Raw genomic sequence first — 22895 nt, 5'->3', positions numbered from 1 at the left:
TCACTTGTGTTTTCCTGACCACTGAAAAAAAATAAGTTTGAAAAGGTTATTCTAAGTACTCAAAATATTCCTCCAAGTTGAGATGCCTCCAGTAATGTCCTATTTGGAGAGAAAAAAATCTGACTGACTATACACGTACATTTTTCCTTGTCATTCTCAAAGCAATACAATATACTAACTACTCAGACAGTATCATCATTGTATTATAATTCTAAGTGATCTGGCAGTGAGTTAAAGTATACAGGACGATGTACATAGCTACATATAAATACTAGGTCATTTTACAGAAAGGATTTTATGTTGTGTAATTCTGGGGATCTGTGGAAGTTATGGGAGCCAACCTCCTTTAGATGATCACGAACAACCAGATTTGCAAGAAAAACAAAAATAAAAAATTTATATTTTAAACAGAATAGCATTTCCATCCTTTCATTTCCTATAGCAAACCTCTATTCTACCCATACATACATGCAAAATAATTATCCAGACACCTGTGAGAATAATGAAAGTACATAAACACTTATAAAATCATTTTTACGAAAACCATCAACAGTGTCAAAACTGAAGTCATGAAACTGCCAAAACTAATAAAATGTCTTTAAAGATTTTTATTATACTAACTTTATTTAGTATGTATTTACATTCAAGGTAAGAATCCACAAGTTTATTTTAGTCCTGTAATAAAATATACTCATTATAGAAAATTTATTACTGAAACTAAGACTTAGAACTGAAAACACACATTTAGCACTGATTCCTATAGAAACTATTAAATATAGTATATGTGACTATGTAAGTGTGCAAATGCATACACACTCATTCTCTCATTCAACCACCACCAGAACTGCCACCACCACCACCACACCCACCAGAATTCACAAGAGAAAACAGACTCAGAGGGTAGGAGGTTAATCGGCATTTCTTTCTCTCTCTTCACAACCTCTCCCATAGATGGTAAGGTACCTCGCAGTAAGATTAGCGTAGCTGAGAACTGAATTTAATGATACACTTACTTACAAGTGATATATTCCGTGACTTTGAACGATAGGACTAGCCCTAGTTAAAGCCAGTCAAGAGAAGCATGCCTAGCTCAAAAATGACAACACTGGTCCCATAAAGCCAGTGGACAAAAGCTGACAGTGTATGGTATAGGCTATCTTTTAGTAGACTCTAAGAGATCTTAATATAGCTTCCCTCTGTATAAGTAAAGGAAGCACATAATCTTCCCTAACACATTCTGTTGTTACATGGAAGACTGCATCTTACCACTTCATCTGATAAATCTTAGCTAAAGCTTGGGGTTTAGTTGTGCATATTTGTGGTGCTGTGACTGAAAGAAGGCCTCAACAGTTTTTTTAATTCCTCTGTACTGGAGAGGGAAAAACATGCCCATGCAGACTTTCCAAACTGTATTCTGGACCTCTGTCTCCCACAGCAACTTACATAGTCCTCCACTGCCTAAAGAGGAAACAACCCAAAGAGTAGCTGCTTTTCTGCTACTTGTTAGGTCTCAAGCCAAGGACCAGGGTAACTGCGTGCCTGACATAGTGAAGTGGCCTGGCCACCATCTAGGTTCTCTCAGCACCCCCGGCCTTCAGCAGTCACTTATATATACGCTGCCTCCACCGTGCCTCTTCCCTATAGAATCCAGACATCTTGGTTACTCAGTCTTTCTGTCTACCCTTTACTCTCCTGGCTCGCCCCTCTCCCCTCTGCTGTCTTCTTACAGAGCCAGACTCAGGGTCAGGATCACTCTGGGCTCTTCCAGATGTCCTTGACTGTGGCTTGGCTCTCCCTCTTATCTACAATAAACCTTCACCACCACCACACCTAGGAGCAGCCAAGTCCTTCTTTCTTTTTCCATTCACTACCAACGGTGGTTACAGTCAATGCTACCGAATGCTAATCATCCAGTCTCAGTGCCTGGGAGGAAAATCAGTAAGAAAAGAGGTGAAGACTACTCATAGCTACAAGTGACTTTCAAATGGTAAGTTTATTGCTTTCAAAATACTATTGATTCAGAGGAAGAAAACCAATCCTGGTATTTTGAAAACAAGAGTGGAAAGAGTATTACAGAATTTCATTACTACTCAAAATTCAAACTATCCTTTCAAGAGGAAACATTATTAAAGATAGGAATCATAATAAATTCACCTTTTCAAGCCCAACCCAGTCAGCAATTTACTTCAAGGAAAGCAAAGAACTCCAGAACTCCCAACTACTGGAGTGCACATTTCTCACCAGGCTACCAATTCCTGGGGGCTCATCTCTGTAGCATGCTCTTACTCCTGAACTTGGCCAACCCTTCTCAGAAACATAATGAACCTGTTTTCATTCATTAAGGCCTTAAAGAATTTCTACAAGTCAGTCAACTGTTATTAAGCATTTAAAAAGCACAGTCATAGGGAGGTGGGGTAGAAGGAAAAAACAGATTAGGAACACAAAAAAGAAAATGTAATCAAGGTATCTTAGGAAAGAAGGATAAAAAATATACAAATGTACCCACGTGTGGTGGCACATACCTTTAGTCCCTCTAGAGGCAGAAGAAGGTAAATTTCTGAGTTCTAGGCAAGCCTGAGCCACAGAGCCAGAGCAAGTTCCACACAGAGAAACCCTGTCTTCAATTTTTTTTTACGTATTTAAATATACAAGAAAGTAAATGGAAATAATTAGTTTCTAGGAGCCATGACTTGGGCAGTCTTACATTTTCGTTCTGAAGAGGAAAAGGAAGCAGACTTAGGTGAAAGAAGAATCAACAAGGGCTCGGCAGCTGTTCAACAGCACTGGAGAGTCTTTCACAGGACGCTGCGTGAATGATGAACAAACCCACAAATAGGTTCACAGGAAGAGAAAGCACTCTGAGAGCTGGATTTGAGTCAGACATCGTAAGCCCCCGAGGAGTCATATAGATGAGGAACACAGAAGACAGATTATATGACCAGAAACTTAAAGGAGAATAGACAACTTAGGAAGTACAGGATGAGATCTCTTTATGTCCAGGGAGGACACAGAAAGCCTGAGTGACCAACTACAAAGTGGCCTGCTTATGGGGCCAGGCCAGCTCCCACAGCTCTAAGCTCTACAGCTTCTTCAAGTGGGACTAAAAACTTCATGTTCCTAGTCATGGCATGACACCTTTACCCACTTTAAAAATCAAGTCCTTGGACAAAACTATCACTTAAACCCTTTTGTTACTACTCTAAAGGAGTGGAGAGTTGGTCAGACATACTACATTTGAATCTAGTCACTGAAATTTTAAATTTACACATAAATTATTCCCAGTTTCAACACACACACACACACACACACACACACACACACACACACACAGTCTCCTCTCTCCTTCCCTCTCCACCCCCACTTCTATGTGGGATTTTATGGAGTATCACAACTTCTAGATCCTCCAAAAGTATGTGAATAACTGAATAGATGTAACTGTATCAACCTATAAGTGTCACGACGGTAGTCTGAAAACAAACCTGGGGAGACAAACGTAGACACAAACACATACCACTTCAGAAAACAAGGATACCAAATAGGATTTCTGAGACCCAAAATCAGGCGGCCTGGGGACCTTGACACATTCTCTGCTTTCTGATGAATACTTTCACCACAGAACACTGCTGTTGAGAGCTTGTATTCTGATTGCCTTAGGAAAAATTGTTATGACATTCCTGTGTGGGTTACAACAATGCCTTCAATTCTCAGACAAAATCAACATGTGGGAAAAACTCGCAGATGCCAGAGGAAAATGTGAGCCTTTACTCAGAATGCACATGCACTCACGCTTCAAAAGTTTCCTGAACATCCACACTAATTTTCCAACTCTAAAACATATATACAGATTTGCAAATGCTAGAAAACCCAGCTCAATCCTAGAAATGAAGGAAACCAATGTTTTCATTCTTACTTTGCAATCTGAGAATAGAAGAAAAGGCAGGAAGTTACTTGTCCAAGACATATAAAGAGTCACCAGGAAAGTAAACAATCTCCTGGCTAGACCCAAGACTTCAAATAAACCTTACTGTACTTTTCCTTAGAGGAAAGAACCCGCTGTTTTAGCACACCAAGTGTGTAAATGACTTCAACAGCAGCATCACAGAGAGTCCTACAGCCAAGTGTCTGGAGTCAGCAGAATATTCCTTGCAACTAAGCTCTAGTACCAAATTAGGTTGTCATATATCACTTAAATAACTTAATAAGATAAAAGTTGATATAACTTTCATTAAAAAATATAATAATCCTCATTGGATATTGTTATAGGATGGTACACACCTTTCATCTCAACACCCTGGAGGCAGAGGCAGGTAAACCTCTACATGGAGAGTTCCAAGCCAACCAGGGCTAAACACACTTTGAGACTTTCTCAAAAACAGTAATAATAATAATCCTCAAAAGTAAGATTTAAAATACAAGTATATTATTAAATTTATCAACAGATGATAAAGTAAAACATAAATAGCAACTTTCATGAACAATTACAAAAAGGTCCTTAACAATGTGAAAAAAATTATGAAAATATACTAAGCTCTGGATAAAAGGAAATGCATGAAGTCATAATAAATTATTGCTTCATAAGCCAGAGAGAGCATGACAATCAAGCCATTTCCACAGTAAATTTTTTTAGCTTAACTATAACCCTCACTAACAATGCACCGCTATCCAATCTACTTGTCACCTCCACCTCTGGGAGGCTGGCAAATGTCTGAAGCATTCTTTTACCCTATTAATTTTCACCTGCACTGTCCTTCCTCAGAAGAACACCAACTTCAATGACAAAGGTTTTCGTTTTGGAATATCCTTCTCTACACTGTGAATATGTACTACTCTCATTAAGTAATAAAGCAGTTGACTGGCGGCCTATAGCAAGGCAGGACAAAGTTAGGCAGGACAAAGTTAGGCAGGACAAGCAAACTGAGGATACCAGGATAAAGAAGGGTGCAGGAAGAAGAGTCGCCAGCAAACACAGAGAGAGCAAGATGGGCACACTGTAACGGGAGTACAAATCCATGGGGCAAAGCATAGGTAAGAAGTACAGTTAACTTAAGTGTACGAGTTAGTTAGTAACAAGCCTGAGCTATCGGCTGAACATTTCTAATTAATATTGAGCTTCTGAGTGATTATTTTTGAGCAACTGCAGGACAGGGAAACTCCACCTACAGGTCCTGAAAACCAGTTTACTTGACAGCTGTCTTTATCAAGTTCCTGAGGCTCAAGAGCAGAAGGAACGGATTCAGGTCGTCCCTGGGAGAAAAAAAATTTTTTGAAACAGAAAGCCATAAGAGTAAGGGAAAGTCATATGTATGTCTATACTGTCAGCTACTCAGGAAAGCTGAGGAATGAGGACACAACATCTTCAGCTCAGGAGTCTGAGGCCGTCCTTAGTAACTTAAGCCCATCTTTTAAAAAAAAAATATGTATGTTTACATGCATACACATCACATATACATTCACAGGAGAAGAATGGATATTGATGGGTATATAGACATATAAATGTTATATATACAATTATATATTATATATGTATATATATTATAGTTATATTTTTAAATATATTATATTTACAAACCAGTAAAAAATAATATATATGAACACATTAATTCTACCTATGTATACAGTGACCTAGGTAGCAGAAATGATGTTTAGGTAAGACAAAAAACATCTCCCAGAATTATGTTTCCTAGCATTAAAAAACATTCAGTATTATACAGCAACACTTACATCACATAGTTAAAGGTGGGTGATGGAGGAGAGTTATCTGTCTATGTTACTTTCATTGGTTAATTAATAAAGATACTGCCTTGGCCCTTTAAAAGACAGAAAATTAGGTAGGCGGAATAGACAGAACAGAACTGTGGGAAAAAGGAAGCAGAGTTGAGGAGACGCTTCAGGCAGTCGCCATATGCAGTCGCCATGATTCTCCTCTCTGAGATGGACGCAGGTTAAGATCTCTCCTGGTAAGCCACACCTCGTGGTGCTTACACGGATTACTAAATATGGGTTAAAGGAAGATGTGAGAATTAACCAGTAAGAGGCTACAGATAATGGGCCAGGCAGTGTTTTAAAAGAATACAGTTTCCGTGTAATTATTTTGGGTGTAAAGCTAGCCGGCGGCCGGGTGGCGGGACACAGCCCTCTCGTTGTTGACAAAAACACTTATAAGTAATACGAACAGGAACTTGCCAAACTGACCCAATATTATAAAGACAACAGATTAAACTGTCACCTATAAAAATATGCTAACCAATGCAGTGAATTTTTGACACCCTCAAAACACGGTTACTACAACAACACAGCTAACATGTTCCAAATTTTAAACGGCATACTCGCCTTTGGTCAGTTTTAATCTTATACTAATAATTGAGGTCTTCCAAAACTTCAAAAAAACTCATGAATCTAAACATTCCACCTTTCATGAGTTTCTGCAGTGGCTGATTTTCTTTTAATATTTGTTTTTTGAGACAGCATTTCTCTGTGAAGTCCTGGTCATCCCAAAATTAACTCTGTAGACCAGGCCTGCCTCAAACTTGATCCACCTGTCTCTGCCTCCCAGAGTGCTGGTATTAAAGGAGCCAAGCCAAGCTAATGGTCAGTTTTCTAATGGTTCCCCTCTACCACTGTTTAGGTCTCAAGTAAAAATCATTAGGTCTTTACTGTGCATGTCAAATCATCTAAGGGTAACTAAAAATTAACACAAGTACATACAGAAATGAAAGAAGAACTATATTCATCTGGAAAACCATAAGAGAAATACAACTTTTACTGACAGTTCTCCCAAGCCAAAAAAGCATATGCCTTACGCTGTATGTGCCTTTCTCAATGCTCAAAAATTCATTATTAATAGCTACAGTTTCCCACACCAACTTCCTCAAATGGTACTCAGACACTAGTTTCCGGCGTGGATCTCCAGAACCACAGATAAGCACCATCAGCACATCAGTCAAGTGTCTAGGCCAGCACTAGACAGGAAAGCATGAGCGCACCCGACCGCGGCTCATCAACCTCTGGGCTCCACTGCTCAAGAGGAAATAGAGCAGGTCTGATGAGAAGTAGACCCAAAGTAATGTCGCCAAGCAACCAAAGACCCACAACAACAAAAATTAGATGAAAGAGACAATAATTACAAAGGAATCCTACTCATATCCTCTACACTGCTCCAACATCTACTAGAATGTGATGAATTACACTCTATGTTCAGATATTCAAGTCCCTGCTCAGAACTCAAGTGAGCTGTTGGTGCATGATATCTTCTTCAGGATAGAGTCCGGAGCATCTACTCAACTCTGTTTTGCTTTGTACTTGAAGAGTAAGATATTCACTCAACACAATTGCTATGATGGTGATTTATGATATACTGACTGTAAAAGTTTGTTCTTAAAATGCTTTTGTTCAAAAACATGTTAAACAATCCCATATTTTAAAAAGATAATGTAAAGTAAGACTCTCATAAAATTACAAGACTCTTACTATTTCTCTAACATATTTAGTTCTTGGTGAATTACAGAACTAAGTTGCAGCTTCTATCCCTGGATACTACTTCAGCTCTGCAACAGTTGGGCAACACAGCAAACTGATTCCCTGAGAGAAACAGAATCTATCACAGAAGACTACCAGATACACTTTTACTTTGTAGTATTCTTAAATGAGATCACAGAGCTAATAAATCTAGACTAAAGACGACGGGGGGGGGGGGGGGGGGGGGGGGGGGGGAACGGACACATAGGAGCAAACTTCAAATCAGTTTGTCTGTATAGTATAGACAATCCCAAAAGAAGAAGAAAGAAAAAGGGTAGCAAGCAAAGGCATAAATATCCCAAGGTAGGATTCAATCATATACACTGGTACTATGAAAAAAAAAACTTGTGCAAATTCATCATTTAAAAGACAGACTGTAATTTTTAAAAGAAAGTCACTTCCAATTTAAAAGAAATGGCAGAAGATGGACCAGGTAATTTCTAACCAAAATACAGTTACTACAGTAATACTATTACCAAGCAAAAGGAATTTAAAGTTTAATAAAGCAATAAGAAAAACTATGCAAGAATATATAATTTTGAACAGTCTAATAATCTAGCCTAAGATTTTAGGAAATATAAATTTACAGGAATACTAAGGCAAATTACCAAAGAAACCATTCCAGAGCCATTTTAACAAACTTAGGAACCAATAATCAAAGGAGTTAAACAGCACAGACAACAAAAAAGACTTAATCTGATCAAGGACAGATCCAAAAAACTTTATATAAAGAAAAGAATGCCACCATGCTGCAGCACTCGGGAGGCAGAGGCAGGGGGATCTCTGTGAGTTTGAGGCCAGCCTGGTCTACAAGAGCTAGTTCCAGGACAGGCTCCAACGCTACAGAGAAACCCTGTCTCGAAAAAACAAAACAAGAAAAGGAAAAAGAAGGATGCCAAGCTTAGCAAACTCAGTAAGAACCATGCTGACTGGACACCATGCTTCCAAGGAACTCTTAATACAACAGAACCTCCACTGTAGACCACACACTGAGCACAATGTAACAAAAAACTAGGATCTGAAAAGAAAAGATTGTATCCTTAACTCATCCATGTGTATACTCACACATTTAAAATTTTAAATCAAAACTATGAAAAACTTCGAAGAAAAGTAAAATGCTTCAAAACAGAAAATAAAGAGAAATGATAAATAAAACTTTGTTGGTTTGAAGAAAAAAGTTAAAACAGTAAATTTGCAACAATATACAATCAAGCCGGGCGGTGGTGGCGCACGCCTTTAATCCCAGCACTTGGGAGGCAGAGGCAGGCGGATCTCTGTGAGTTCGAGGCCAGCCTGGTCTACAAGAGCTAGTTCCAGGACAGGCTCTAAAACTACAGTGAAACCCTGTCTCAAAAAACCAAAAAAAAAAAAAAAAAACCAAAAAAAAACCAAAAAAAAAAAAAAAAAAATATATATATATATATATATATATACAATCAAGAAAAAAGGAAAGAATATTCTTTGTGTTGCTTCTGTATCCTAATACTTTACTGAAGCTGTTTGTTATACAAGTATCCTGGTGGAGTTTTTAGGATCGTTTATGTACATAAAATCTTATCATCTACACACACACTTCACCTTCTTCCTTTCCTATTTGTACCTTGATCTCCTTCAGTTGTCTTACTGCTCTAGCTAAGACTTCAAGCATGATACTGAATAGGTATGGAGAGAGGGGACACCCTTGTCTTATTCCGAGTTTTAGTGAGTATGCATGAGGTTCTCTGTTTAAGCTGATGTCAGCAGTCTGAGTTGTGAGAGTAAGAGGTAGAGCCTCTGAAGTCATGATGGTTCCATCTTCATGAATGACCTTAGTGCCCTCACACAAAGGTTAAAGGAGCTGCTAGGTTCCTTCTACCATGCAGGAACACAGTTGCACTCCTTGCAGCACATGAGAGATTAGTATAAAGGTGCCATCATGGAAACAGAAAGCAGCTCCTCCTCACATACTGCTCTATTGACACCTTGATCATGGATTTCTCAGTCTACTCCAGTGGCTCTCAACCTTCCTAATGCTTTGACCTTTTAATACTGTTTCTAGTGTTGTAATGACCCACACCCATTAGATCATTTCACTGCTACTTTATAACTAATTTTGCTACTGTTACGAATCATTACATAAATATCTGATATGCAGGATATCTGGTATGCAACCCCAAAGGGGTCATAACCTACAGGTTGAGAATTACTGGAATCTAGTCTTTAAAAATTACTTTTCCTGGCAGGGTGGTGGCAGTGCACACCTTTAATCCCAGCATTCAGGAGGCAGAGGCAGGCAGATCTCTGTAAGTTCAAGGCCAGACTGGTCTACAAGAGCCAGTTCCAGGACAGGTTCCAAAGCTATGGAGAAACCCTGTCACGAAAAACCAAAATAAAAAATTATCTTTCCTAAAGATTTTTGCTATAACACCAAGAACCAACTAAGACAAGGATTTTTAATTCTTTGCTACTCTATTTTTGAAATGCCTCAAGTATCAGAACAATTACACACTTGGTGACTAGAAGGTCTAGACAGAATACAGAAAAATAAAGAAAAGAACTATAAATGCTCAGCGAATCTTCGCTTGGCAATATAAAATACTCATATATTATAAAACCATTGTTCAACTAGATAGCCACAGATGTTTTTTATCAAGTTGTTAAACTACGAATGCCAAGAAATTGGTGTATTCTTTTAAATCATCTACAGAAGACTAAATGATGGAGCAGGGTCATCTGTCTGTGTGTCACTTTCATTGGTTAATAAAGAAACTGTCTTGGCCCTTTGATAGGACAGAAAATTAGGTAGGCGGAGTAGACAGAACAGAATTGTGGGAGAAAGAAAGCAGAGTCAGGCAGACGCCTCAGGCAGAAGCCATAGCTCTCCTCTCCGAGATGGACACGGGTTGAGATCTTTCTCGGTAAGCCACCACCTCATGGTGCTACACAGATCTCTAAATATGGGTTAAAGCAAGATGTGAGAATTAGCCAATAAGAGGCTGAAACTAATGAGCCAGGCAATGTTTAAATGAATACAATTTGTGTGTTATTTCCAGGGCTGAGCTAGCCGTGAGGGAGCCGGGCGGGACGAAAAGCAGGCCTTCTTGCCTCATCACTACAACTAAAGGGAGTAAGAAAGATAGACACCTGTGGGACAGACAAAACTGCAACCCTGCAGGCCTGTTCACAAACTCCAGGACCAAGGTAGCAAAGCTGCAAGCTGGCTCCTCCACCACCTGGCAGTTACTGAGTCTAAGCTTTTATATGCCCACAGTAACACTGAGAATGGCATCATACATGAAACATCACTATCCATTCAAAGTATTTCAGTGGACATATTAGTGTATGTCATGTGAGTAAATGTTACTCTGAAAATAAATAAGCTAAGACAAATCCTAAGAACCCAGTGCTAATAAATTATCTGTTTTACAAATCATAAACAAAATTAATGACCTAGGTTTACATCATTCTCTTTCTCAGGATAAGAATTTACTGCTAAAATTTCACTATTCTAAAAATCAACTTACAACTATCCTTTCTCCCGTAAGACATCCTACCAAGGTAACAGTCAGAGCTGGTTATTCAGAACAGACACACACCACACAAGCAGTGAGCACGGAGCATAACCTTATTCCCACTCCACCCTGGTCAAGAAGCGCTGTGTGAAATGCAAATGACGACTCTTCTACATAGTTGTTATTGTGTTTAAAAGGAAGTAAACATACTGGCCTGTGGGAACTTGAGGCAACGAGAAACGTGTTCCCTGTGCCATGACACCACAGAGCAGACAGAATACCTTCATTCCGCCTACTGAGAGGACTCTCTCAGCTCAGTTCCTGCCTCACCTCAAGGTCACAGCTGTATTCGGTGCCATCTAGGAGGGTCACTTTGGCCAGGACAGCCTTGGTCTTCTTGGCAGCTTTCTGAGAAGCCACCTCCACTTTCTGCTCACTGGTCTGTACTTCCTTGGTCTCCCTCTTTGCTGCCTCTCCTTCCAGTTTGTCTTCCTGGGTTTCCTTTATCTTTTCCTCTTCTCTGTCCTTCCTTACTTCTTCAGCAGGCTACCAGGAAAAAATTTAGTCCACATTAAAGTTAACTGACATGTAGAAGACAACATAGGAAAAAGAATCAAAATTCACTTTTCTCTTTAGTGCTGGTAACTTATTCTGGGTTCTGAATGTGGTAGGCAATCACTCTAGATACAACCTTGGCCCCAAGGAGAATCTTTAATGGGAATTATGATCATACATCTAATCACTTTAATTTAAGCCTTTTAAGACTCAAAACTTATGCAAGAAAGAGTACTTTCTGTCCTTCATTTTGCCAGATTAGTTATTCGGGCATTAAATGGATAAATAAAAGAAGCTATATCCCAGTATTATACTACAAGTAGCACTGAGATAACAAAATTTCTAAAAGCTTAAACCACAGGAAAACCTAGGCTTCCACAGACAAACAAAGCATATACAATCCACTTCTTACTCTCAACTAAATATATAAATAAAGATAAATAAAAGAGCATGGATTTCACTGAAGAGGTGGGAGGGTCTGACAGACTGCTCAATCAGAAACACGGGCACATAAGAAAGAGTCTGTGTTCTGTTGCTGGATTAGTGTTCTTTTGCTTTGCTGTCTGGGGAATAATTTTAAAAAGATTCACTGGGAAGACTACAATACAATAATACAAGTTCTATATTCCAGATACACTAGGTCGAGGCAGTCTCTGGACACAGGAATGGGAAACAAACTACGACAAGTCGGCCCTTCCCCTGTGCAGCTGTGTTCTCATTCCTAGAATTCTCAAGCGCACCTGGGTCTCAGCACTGCTTTTCAAGGAAGACTTCTCTTCCTTGATCTCCACCTTAACCTCAAGGTGTTTCCTCTGAGCCATTTCTTCTGCATCGCCCTTGGCCCGACTCTCTTCTTCAGGAAGGGAATCCTCTTTATTCAAGATCTGTTCTTCCATATCAGCTTGGGTAGGCTCTTTTTTATCTCCTCCATCTTTGGCTACTACTAAGTTATAAGACTTCTGCTTCTTAAGCCAAGGGGGTATGAACCGAGAAATACCCCTGCTCTCCGATGGATCCTTCTCTCTTTTCCGGCGGTGGGGACTACTTTGGCTTTCAACTGCAGGACTTGGCTGGGAACCTTTCTCCTCCTCTGGCTCAGATAACTGATTCTGCTCATTTTCTGTGACTTCTTTAGCCTTCTCCTTAGGTGCATCTGCCCCCCCCTGGTCAGAGCCCTTCTTCACTTCGGAAGCGGAGCCAACTTCAGTAGTCATGGTTACAGCTTACACTGCAACAACATAAAAACACAAAATAGTATGTTAGAAACTTTCTCACTTGCAGTCTGGTGGCAAAGGGACAAAAGGAGTGAGACAGGGTGGGGAGAGGAATGGCAGAGCAAAGGACGAGGGACTGTTAAGGAGGATGGCTCAGAAGCACAAGGCAAACTGAAGGCTGCTCTGTTAGAACTCTCAAACCACACACCACAGTGGAGTAACTGTACGCTGGAACACAAAATCACCCAGACTCAAGATAGTGATTACTTTTACTTGATTTGAACTAGTTATATAGCAACTAACACAAAATCCAATGTTTAAGGATTGTTTTTATTCTCAGCCTTTATTCTTTATTAAAGAAATGTTATCAGCAGTATTAACAAGTATTGAGATACATTTCACTACAACTTCACACATTAAAACCAAACTCTACAGAAATGTTAAGTATTATAAGATCTAACTTTAAATGCTGGGTGCTTAGCTGCAATGAAAAACTTATTGAAACAAAACTGTATGATTGCTTTGCTGTCTGGTGTTAAATCCTGTGATGCACCAGCACCATTCCTTCCAAAAGCTCAGCTTCTGAGGAAACAAAGCCAAAAATCAAAACTCTAAGTCTCTAACTTACTCAGGCTGAAACACTCTGTGTGTGTGCGTGCGCACATGCGCACACACTTGCACATGTAAAACATTTAAAGGTTCTAATCCAAACTAAATAAAAGATATTATAGAATGAAAAGATATACTAACGATTTATTCCATCACAACTAATAAAAGAAAATTTCATTAAATCTAAAAGTAACTGCTAGTTTAAATTTTACACAAGCAAAGAGGGACTTCTCAAGAACAGCAAACCTAGTCCACAAAGATAGCTCAAGCTCATTTACTCCCTTTTCCAGCACAGTTCTTCCAGAAAGTGTTCTCAGTGCTGGCGCTAGCCAGTGGGTAACGTCACAGCTAGCTTTCTAAATGGTACAGGCATGAAGAGAGTATTAAAAGGAAAACTAAAGTACAACAAACTGCTTTAAGGCAGATTCACATACCACACAAGGGACCCCTTTAAACACATTATGTATTCAATATAGTAGAATACTGTTTAGTTTAACAAGAAAGTCCCAATACACGCTTTCACACGGACATAGCCTGATATTAGGTGGTTCTAGAGGTCAAGAACTTGAACTAAGATTGTGATAAGATTCTTGTTTCAACAGCCCAACCTGACTATAATGTACAAGCTATCTGGGAGACAGCTGTAGTAATCCAGGCATGCTTCTGTACTAAGGCCAAAGCAATCATGGAGGAGATAAAGAACTGAATCTTACGTGAAAGGCAGAAGATGGAAAAAGAGAAAACAAATCTCAGGACTTAATGGAGGAGTGGGGAAGGTTATCCATGGAAACGGGACAATATTCAGGAAAGATGGAGCTAGTCAAGACATATAACTTGATTTTAAATTTGCTGTGGTTGACAGGTTTGTGGAAATGTCTAGCTAGCCAATAGAGAAAACAGGCTTTGAAAGAGACTAGATATGCACTAGAGATGCTATCTGGGAGCTATAGTCACATGGATGGATAGCTATAAGCAAGAATAATAACAATATTAGCTTGAAAACCAGTTTTGTTCAATATTATAGAATACCACAAAGAACCCTTACTACCACCTCACACAAGAAAGAGACAGGGAAAAGGCATGTCAGCCAGAAGAAACATACAGTATAATGGCAAGATAAAGGACAGTAATATGTCTGAAAGCAAAACTACAAAGGAGAGAATAGTTAAATACCAGACACACATGATTTCCTATTCTTACATATTTACAATTCAAAATGCCTACCAAGAAGAACACAACTGGATCTATACTGCACAGAAAACATTTTCTTTTCCTTTATCATGTCTTTTTTCACAAACCCATTTAAGAATATTACAGACATAGTCATGTACAACACAAAGCTGATTTCTAGTATATACTTTCTAATTACATTCTGAGATCTCAGTAACTATCTAGGTAAAATGCCCCATAGTTGTATGAGCCAACCGAAAAACTGGCAGCTCTCTAATTACTCTGGTTGTGAGAAACGGGGGAACAATCAACTGAAGCTGGGTTTTGGCCAAAATAATTCAGAAAAGCAGTGAAACATAAAACTAAAGTTTCCACTGTTAGGTTAAACAAATTAATAGCTGTTCATATTTTAATCATGGAAGAGACCACTATGTCAGGTGATATGCAGGAGTTCACTGTGTCAGGTGGCATGCAATTTCTGTTCTATAAAACATCCATGAATTACCTGATGAATCATAAAATTCTTGGTCTACTCCTAGAAAAGATTCATGTCAGTTTGTGGAAAGGATTACAGAACACATTGTGGAGCATATCCTACAACTCACCATAAATACCTCTGCCCCACCCAAAAATATTATCATATAATATTTGAAAGTCATTACTTGGCCATATGATCATAAGCTAAAGACAGAAGCTGAAGACAAGCTACTAATAAGGAAATAAATAAAGAGCACAGATGAACCAAGCACAAGGTGAGCCTCACAAACTGTATCGGCGACGAACTGTATTTACAAGCCCGGAGCTGACAGTGTCACTCATTCAGACAGACAGAAGACAATGGAAATAATAAGTAGTGAATAGTCAATCTTAAAGGTAGGCATAGCTCTATGCAAATAACCATATTCCTAAAATAGCTCCAAGAGCTTGAACTTAACACCACCTCCTTTATTTGTAAGATGGTTTCTTAAACAAATCACTACCATCAAGAGAAGACAACTGCAACACATGCATTCGCCATAATTGCCAAGCTAGTAACTCTTAGTATATCAGACCTGGATAGGCCCTTACTGCACCACCCAGAAACATAGAAACTTAGTGCTGTGTGCTGTAGTTCTAAAAATTCAGGGTTCCATTTCCCACTAAAATGGGAAGCCCACAGAGGCTGGGCTCTTACTTTCATTTACAGCAGAAGCACCCAGACTTGTCGTCAAATGGTTGTAAACACTATTCAGTAAGTACTATTTTCTGGGTATTGTTAAATTATCTAGTTTAATATACTTATTTTATCAGCAAGGGAAAAGATTTAGCAAGCTAGATTTGCCTAAGGTAACAAGCTAAATGGGCAAAGCCAAAACCAAAACTAATGTTTCTCAAACTATAGCAATACTCATTAATCTTTAATTAGAATTGTCCAACTCCATCATTAAAAAATACTAAGTAAAAATTGTTTCTGCTTATCAACAAACAAAATCAAACAAACAAAACCACCACCACGGTGAAAAACCACCTATCAGATGAGCATGTGGTTCTGACACAATTATCATGCTGGCATTCTACAATTAGGGCTGAGAAAAGTGCTTGTCATTGTGACAGCTTCAGGAGAAAAAATACGCATCACTGAACAAGCAACCAAGCAGAAAACCATCAACAGAGGATCAGTAATGTTCAGCAGAATGTGATATTAAAGAAAACCACTCTTTATATCCTTGTGGGTTTTTTTTTTTTTAAAAAGGAGATAAATGCCAAGGTGCTGTCACTACAGCAGCTTAAGCACCTTCTATCCATGCTGCTGTTTAAAACACAGTCTCTTAAGTAAATACTATGCAAGAGATAGTCACACAACTCTACACACTCTGGTAGAACTTCAAGTAAAGGGCCTGTGATAAGAGGAGATCCTGGTGTTTCTTTACAACCTTAAGGTCTGGGCTGTTGCCCATCTGGTTCACCCAACCCTTAAGCAAGACACTGGATGGAAACTGCCAGATGACTGGCTCCCTTCCTATGCAGAGATCACAAGAAACCTTGCTCCCCCAGCAGAACATAGTTACTTAAGGAGTCAAGATTAACAAAAGGGAAAGTAAACATTTTAAACTTCAAAACTCGTGGTAAGGATAAAAAATTTTCCTTCAACTCTGAAAAACACAAAAACAAAACTGTTCTATAAATAATCATGAACATAAAAACATACCGACAATGTGTGGACAATTCTAATTCAGCTCTTTTCTATCTAGATCTAACAAAACTAGAGTTTATCTGCCATGCTTGTGACAAGGTAAGAGGTAAGTAGAAAGACCTTGCTGACACCCACACAGTGACTTCCCACAACCAAAGGTTCTTTTAATATCCACTATGTTCCATGAAAGCATCAAATGTGAGAAAACAAAATTCAGGAATGAGTCAGCAGCTACCTAATTCTACTGGGGAATTAGTGTGTGATGCTTCTCAAATATATATACAACTTTTTAGAGGAAATTAGATGGGAAGAAAGGGGAAGGGAGAGATAAAGAGCCTGAAGAGGAAGGAGTAATAAAAACAAGCAGACAAAATGGACTGCAGGAATGGCTGTATACAGTTCAGTGATAGAGAAAGAGCATGGGTGGGGGAGGAGGGAGTCTTTGTAGGTTTGTGTCCCTTAAGGATGACATGGTCTAAAAATGATATGCTCTCTATTCACTAAATGCAAACACATTTCAAAGAAAGAAATGGTTAAGTGTATGACAATGTATTCGGTAAAGATAAGCAACTAATTTTTTTAAACAATCAGTGCTGCCCACCCTACCAGCCACATACCAGACCGCGCTTGTTTATTTTTAAAGGGCAATTTAAAAACTCATGGCATACTATTTCTAAAGATGTAAACCCACATTTGCTTGAAATTAAGCCCACACATGGAAAAGATATAAACCTACAAAGAAGCCCTTTGCTAGTTCCAGGATAGGCAAGATCACATTTCATTCAGAGAATATATTTCTTCTGATTTTTCTCTTTTTTAACAAAATCCTTTTTGTTCAGTTTTTCTCCCCTTACTCATGCATGCTCAGAGCCACTTCCAGGATGGGTCCAATGTAGGTTCTGTTGATCTAGAACAATCCTGAAGTTTCCCTTTCTTTGTTAAAGAAGACATTCATCAGTTGATGAGTTTCCAGCAAAAGATTTTTCCCTCTACAAGGATACTTAGCTTTCCTGCCTCTGGACACTATAGAAATGTTATAATGATCTTGAATTCACCAAAAAAGAAAGTCTAAAGACTACTTGGCACAGGATACAGAACATGGACACAGTTATAGGAAAAAGGACCATCCCCAATCAGGCCAGACCCAGTCAGGCCCCATTTTCTGTAATATAAATTACATGCTCTCTTAGGGCTGAAATGATTGCCAAGGGCATTCAAACAGCTTCTGAAGTCTAAAGAAAACAAAGAAATGAATAAATAATAACAGAAATAATAAATAATAATAAATAATAAACAGAAAAGGGCCAGTTTGAAAGATGGAGACATGAAGACTGGGAAGGTGTTCAAGGGCATCTTTGGCTCACTGTGAGCTCAAGGCATGCCTGGACTACATAAGAATGTCTCTAAAATACAATAAGGAAAAGAAAAAAGAAACAGAACACATATAGACTTCATCATCGTCATCATCATCCGGTAAGCCATGGTGGTAAAATGCTAGGAGTTTTTCTGTGTTTGATTAATTTTAGCATAATAGTAGTGAAAGATAGTATTCATTGTTGAACAACTCTAAATATAAATGAAGTATAAAAATTGTTTTATAACTCCTTTACATGTTGCAGGGGGATATATGGATAAAGGCATAATCTTTTGTTACTTAGCTGAAATCGTTTGAATAATAAGCCCAATAATACAACTAACTCAACATCAAAAATACAAATTGGCTAGGTTAATTTAAATCAGCCTAACGTAACAGGAAGAAAAGGTGGCATAGCTAAATGATGCTCATAAAACTGAAATGAAAAAGAAAGTCACTTGCATTCCTAGATAAAGAAATGCACCCAAAGGCCAGACAGCTGTGTGTCTAAGACCTCAGAAGTCAGGAAGTTAAGGCAAGAAGCCAGTTAAACTTACATCTGGGTTAAAGAATAAAACTACTGGGCTGGAGAGATGGATCAGCGGTTAAGAGCATTGCCTGCTCTTCCAAAAGTCCTGAGTTCAATTCCCAGCAACCACATGGTGGCTCACAACCATCTGTAATGAGGTCTGCTGCCCCTTTTTGGCCTGCAGACATACACTCAGACAGAATACTATATACATAATTAACAAATAAATAAGAAAAAAGAATAAAACTATTCAAAAAGAAAGGGATATACATACATCTACAACTTTAGAATGAAGAAACTCCATCTTAATCACATGATCACTAATCAAGGCTATTGATACAGAAGCACTTGCATACAGCTGTTACTGAAGAGTATCTGGTACAGACACCATAGAAGTCAATTTGTCAATAGCTACATCATGGGGCCAAATATGGTGGCACGCGCCTTTGACCCCAGCACTTGAGACATAGATGCAGTCATGTCTTTGTGAGTTTAGGACTACAAAGTGAGTTCTAAGGCAGCCAGAGCTACACAGTGAGATACTATTTTAAAAAACAGAAAGCTATCATAATCCCAAATACATATTTTAAACTAACAGTCTCACTTCTAGTAAAGAATTCTGCTGACATAAATGCACATGTATGAAATAATTACATGCAAGATGATTCAACTAGTGAGGAAAAACACATATAGTTATGAAAACTGTTAATAAAAAAGAACCCACATGTTACATATGATATGCTAATAGGTTGAAAGCATGGTTTGTGGAAGAAATAAAAGTTTATGTGTACATACGTATCACTTGTATACCAAGGGAAAACTAGGGTAATGGGAGCAGCATGAGCTCAGAAACCTTACCCAGGCTACTTACTCTAATTCAGAAGCATCAAACTGATTTCCTAGAGAATGAAGTTTAATACTACATATGCTCAAAGTAACTGAGTTTTGCTAGTCTATCTCAAATATTCCATAAAGCAACCTCATGCCACATAGACTGCTTACCTAGTCTAAGCTTAAAACTTTAAAGCTTAATACTTTAAAGAAGTATTTCCATGGGCCTTCAAGAATGTTCAGTCGGTAAAAGACCCTGCCCCAAGCCTGCAATATGAATTTGGTCCTAGGACTCACATGCTCAGAGAGAGCAATAACTCTAACCTCCACTCATGCACCCTGTGTGTGTATATGTGGGGGGGGGGGGCGCATGCATGTGTCTGTGTATGCATACAAGCATGTGTGTCACACACACACACTTAAATAAATGCAAAAAATAATTTAAAAGTCTTTTGAGTTGTGTATTTAAAAGGAGAGAAAGCTGAGAAGGCTGGAGGTCCTGAGAAAGACTTGCATGGTCCTTTACCACTGTCCCAACCTCAGTGCAGAGCTGAAACAACATCCTGTACTCTGGTAAAGTGCAGGGAAGCCACAGAAGATTGCTGCTATTATCTGCTGAAGAAAGGAAAATGTAGCCCTTAACAGTTCTCTCAAAGGTGAGAACATTTTTAAAGGGAAGATAAAATGGAAAGAAAGGTACATGTGTAAGATGGCCACATATAAACACTCCCAATCGCTTTCAGCAGCTTCCTCTTCATTTACAGGGAGAAGCAACAAACTGGCATGATATGTCATGTGCTTCCTGTCCACACCTCCTCCCTGGCCCACATCTGCTATGATGCTACCATAAAGAGGGACATTTTTCTTAGATGAGTAAAACTTCATGTTCCCAGTGCAACGTCATACATCCGGTGGCTTCTCAATAATACTTTTATGTTGTTCCTGGTATCTAGGGAGCATTTATTAGATCGTTGCCATATAACACTCTGTCAAAAAGAAAAATATACCAACTGTTTCTCAGCGTGACACCAAAAGCAGGCTCAAGCAGAACAGAGATAAACCATCATCTCTCTTGATCCTAACAGATAACATGAAATTTATTTTTTCTGAGCTCATGCATAAGAGGCTCACCCAACCTTAACAGGCATACCTACTTGTAATGAGTGGTAACCAACAACCAGTTACCTATTTCTATGAACATAAACTCTTAGGTCCTGTGGCTACAAAATAACAACAGTATTTCCAGAGGCTCTTCCCAAATAAGCCGAAGACAAATCCACCAAGGTTAACTGCATGGGATAAACACATAGGCTGCAGACGCTGCATTTTAATGGGTCATAAGACAAAAGCTTGTCAAAGTCAATCAATGTCCCAGACTGTGACAAGTCCACCAAGCTGGGGCCTGCTTTCAAATCCTCTTCTCTGTAAGCTCGGGAATGCTGCAGCATAAACACACATGCACTCTGCCCCCGAATACCCTCATTACAAAGGGTAGTCCCGCTAGTGTTACCCAGAGTCACAGAGATCATCGCAGTCACTGTTATTTTGTTAACGAGCAATAAAACCAGCTTTGCTTTTTCTCCTTCATTTTTAAAGAAAGATTACTAGATGAGTAAATTGTATAAAGAAAATCCATGAGAATTTTTTAATTCCATATGAATGTTAGAATCTAAGCAACAGAATAAATTTTCACACTTCCTCAGTATGACAAGATTAGATATTTAGAAATGAAAGATAGAGCACATTATGAAAACAGCATACAGCTCTTAACAACTGCATACATAGGACTCTGTAGATGCTAAAACAGTTGGAATTCACATCTCTCAGAGCTGCAGAACAACTTCCTTTTAATCAGATACATTAGTGTGAAAACAAATTCTATAAATCACTACACATTGAGATTTTCACCTTTTAATGTGATAAAAATAACTATGCAACACTGGTTTCACGATGCATTAGAAAATAATTTAGTTTCAGGGGCTGGAGAGATGGCTCAGTGGTTAAGAGCACTGGCTGCTCTTCCAGAGGACCTAAGTTCAATTCTCAGCAACCATATGGCAGCTCATAACTGCCTGTAACTCCAGTTTCAGGGGATCCGACATCTTCACACAGACATACATAAATACAAATGCACATGAAATAAAAATGAATAAATTATTTTTTTTAAAAAATTTACTTTAATATGATTTCTCACACTGGAGGTGCGAAACGGTAAGGCAGTGAGACAAGTGTATAAAATAAACTAGCTCCATTGTTCTTAGAGGCCATATCTGAAAAGGCTATTTGTACTAAAGATAACCCACACAAATGCAATATTTGCCTAAAAAAATACAAATAACTAGTCTGAAACAAAATTTTTGCCACTAAAATACATACACACATGCATGTAGTAGTCACACACATATAAATACACATATTCACACATTTTTTTAATAGGGCTTACAGCAAATACAACACAACATTCCTTACCCAAAGAGTATATAATATACACCAGATTCCATCGACTCGGCACACTAGCATATTCCACATTTTCAGCCCCCCCTTGACTCTCAATCACATTCTAAACAACAAAGTTCTTTCACGAGCAGAAAAACAAGCAAGCATGTACCATAAAACCCAAGAACTCCGACAGAACTCCCCCCTGGATGTACATACGCAGGCAACATCTAGGCACATTCAGCCAGCTGTCTCCTGTTTCCTGTCATGGGGAGACTGTGGGAAGCTGATGGAAATCCAGCTCCAAAAGCTTAATGAGCAAACCAGGCCCCACCCAAGCTGGACCCTGCTGGAGAAGGACATGCTCAGTAGAAAAGTCCAGCTTGCTTCCAAGTCACTCATTCCTCAGCTAGAAAATCCATGTGAGCCAAAGAAGAGCTTCCTGCTGCCTATTCTATGCAGCAACTACATAAAGGCTGTTTTGATGACAAAGCTCCAATTCTGCAATTGCAATTTTTATGATTCAACCATTATTAAGAATTCCTTTTTCACTTAGTTGGGTGTGTGTGTGTGTGTGTGTGTGTGTGTGTGTGTGTGTGTGTGTGTGTGTGTGAAAGTCAGTTCTCTTCATTCACTATGTGGTTCTGGAGATCACACTTGGGTGATCAGACTTGGCAACAGGCATCTTTATCCACTGAGTCATCGCATAGGCCCTATCAGTTCTTATGGTAATAATTTTTGTTCCCCTCAAGAACCAAAGACTCTAACAGCAGGCATGAGAAGCTCTCTTTTGAGCTGAATTAGGGTTGTCCAAGAAATTCCCAAAGTAGTATAGGTTACTGCCTTTGGTTGGCCCCCAAAGTGAAAAGTAAATCTATATTAATAAAGACACCATGCACTTGAGACGCACATTCCGGCGGACTTAGACTGGATAGAGAAAGGTCTCAAAGGGTTGGAAAGAGTGTTTTCCAACCATAAGAGAAATACTTTAGGTATCTCAATAAACATGATGTCACCT

At 38.8% G+C, this 22895-nt stretch overlaps 1 protein-coding gene across 13 annotated transcripts in view; it reads right to left on the bottom strand.

Moving 5' to 3' along the window:
* Epb41l2 (erythrocyte membrane protein band 4.1 like 2) overlaps positions 1–22895 on the bottom strand; it is a 176504-nt gene that overhangs the window by 73008 nt on the left and 80601 nt on the right. For 12 of the 13 annotated variants that reach the window (XM_038338552.1, XM_038338550.1, XM_038338556.1 and 9 more), the window contains 2 exons: positions 12302–12789; positions 11337–11552 (listed from right to left, as the gene is read on the bottom strand). In XM_038338552.1, coding sequence (XP_038194480.1) covers positions 11337–11552; positions 12302–12775 — 690 coding nt within the window. In that variant the 5' untranslated portion in view covers positions 12776–12789. Of the gene's footprint in view, positions 1–11336; positions 11553–12301; positions 12790–22096; positions 22213–22895 lie in introns of those variants that run through there. The other variant, XM_038338551.1, reaches the window with a different exon arrangement.

The sequence above is a fragment of the Arvicola amphibius genome, chromosome 8, assembly GCF_903992535.2.
Source record: "Arvicola amphibius chromosome 8, mArvAmp1.2, whole genome shotgun sequence".
Taxonomy (NCBI): Eukaryota; Metazoa; Chordata; class Mammalia; order Rodentia; family Cricetidae; genus Arvicola; species Arvicola amphibius.
Note: the sequence above shows the minus strand (reverse complement) of the source record. Positions and strands in the feature narration are given on the sequence as shown.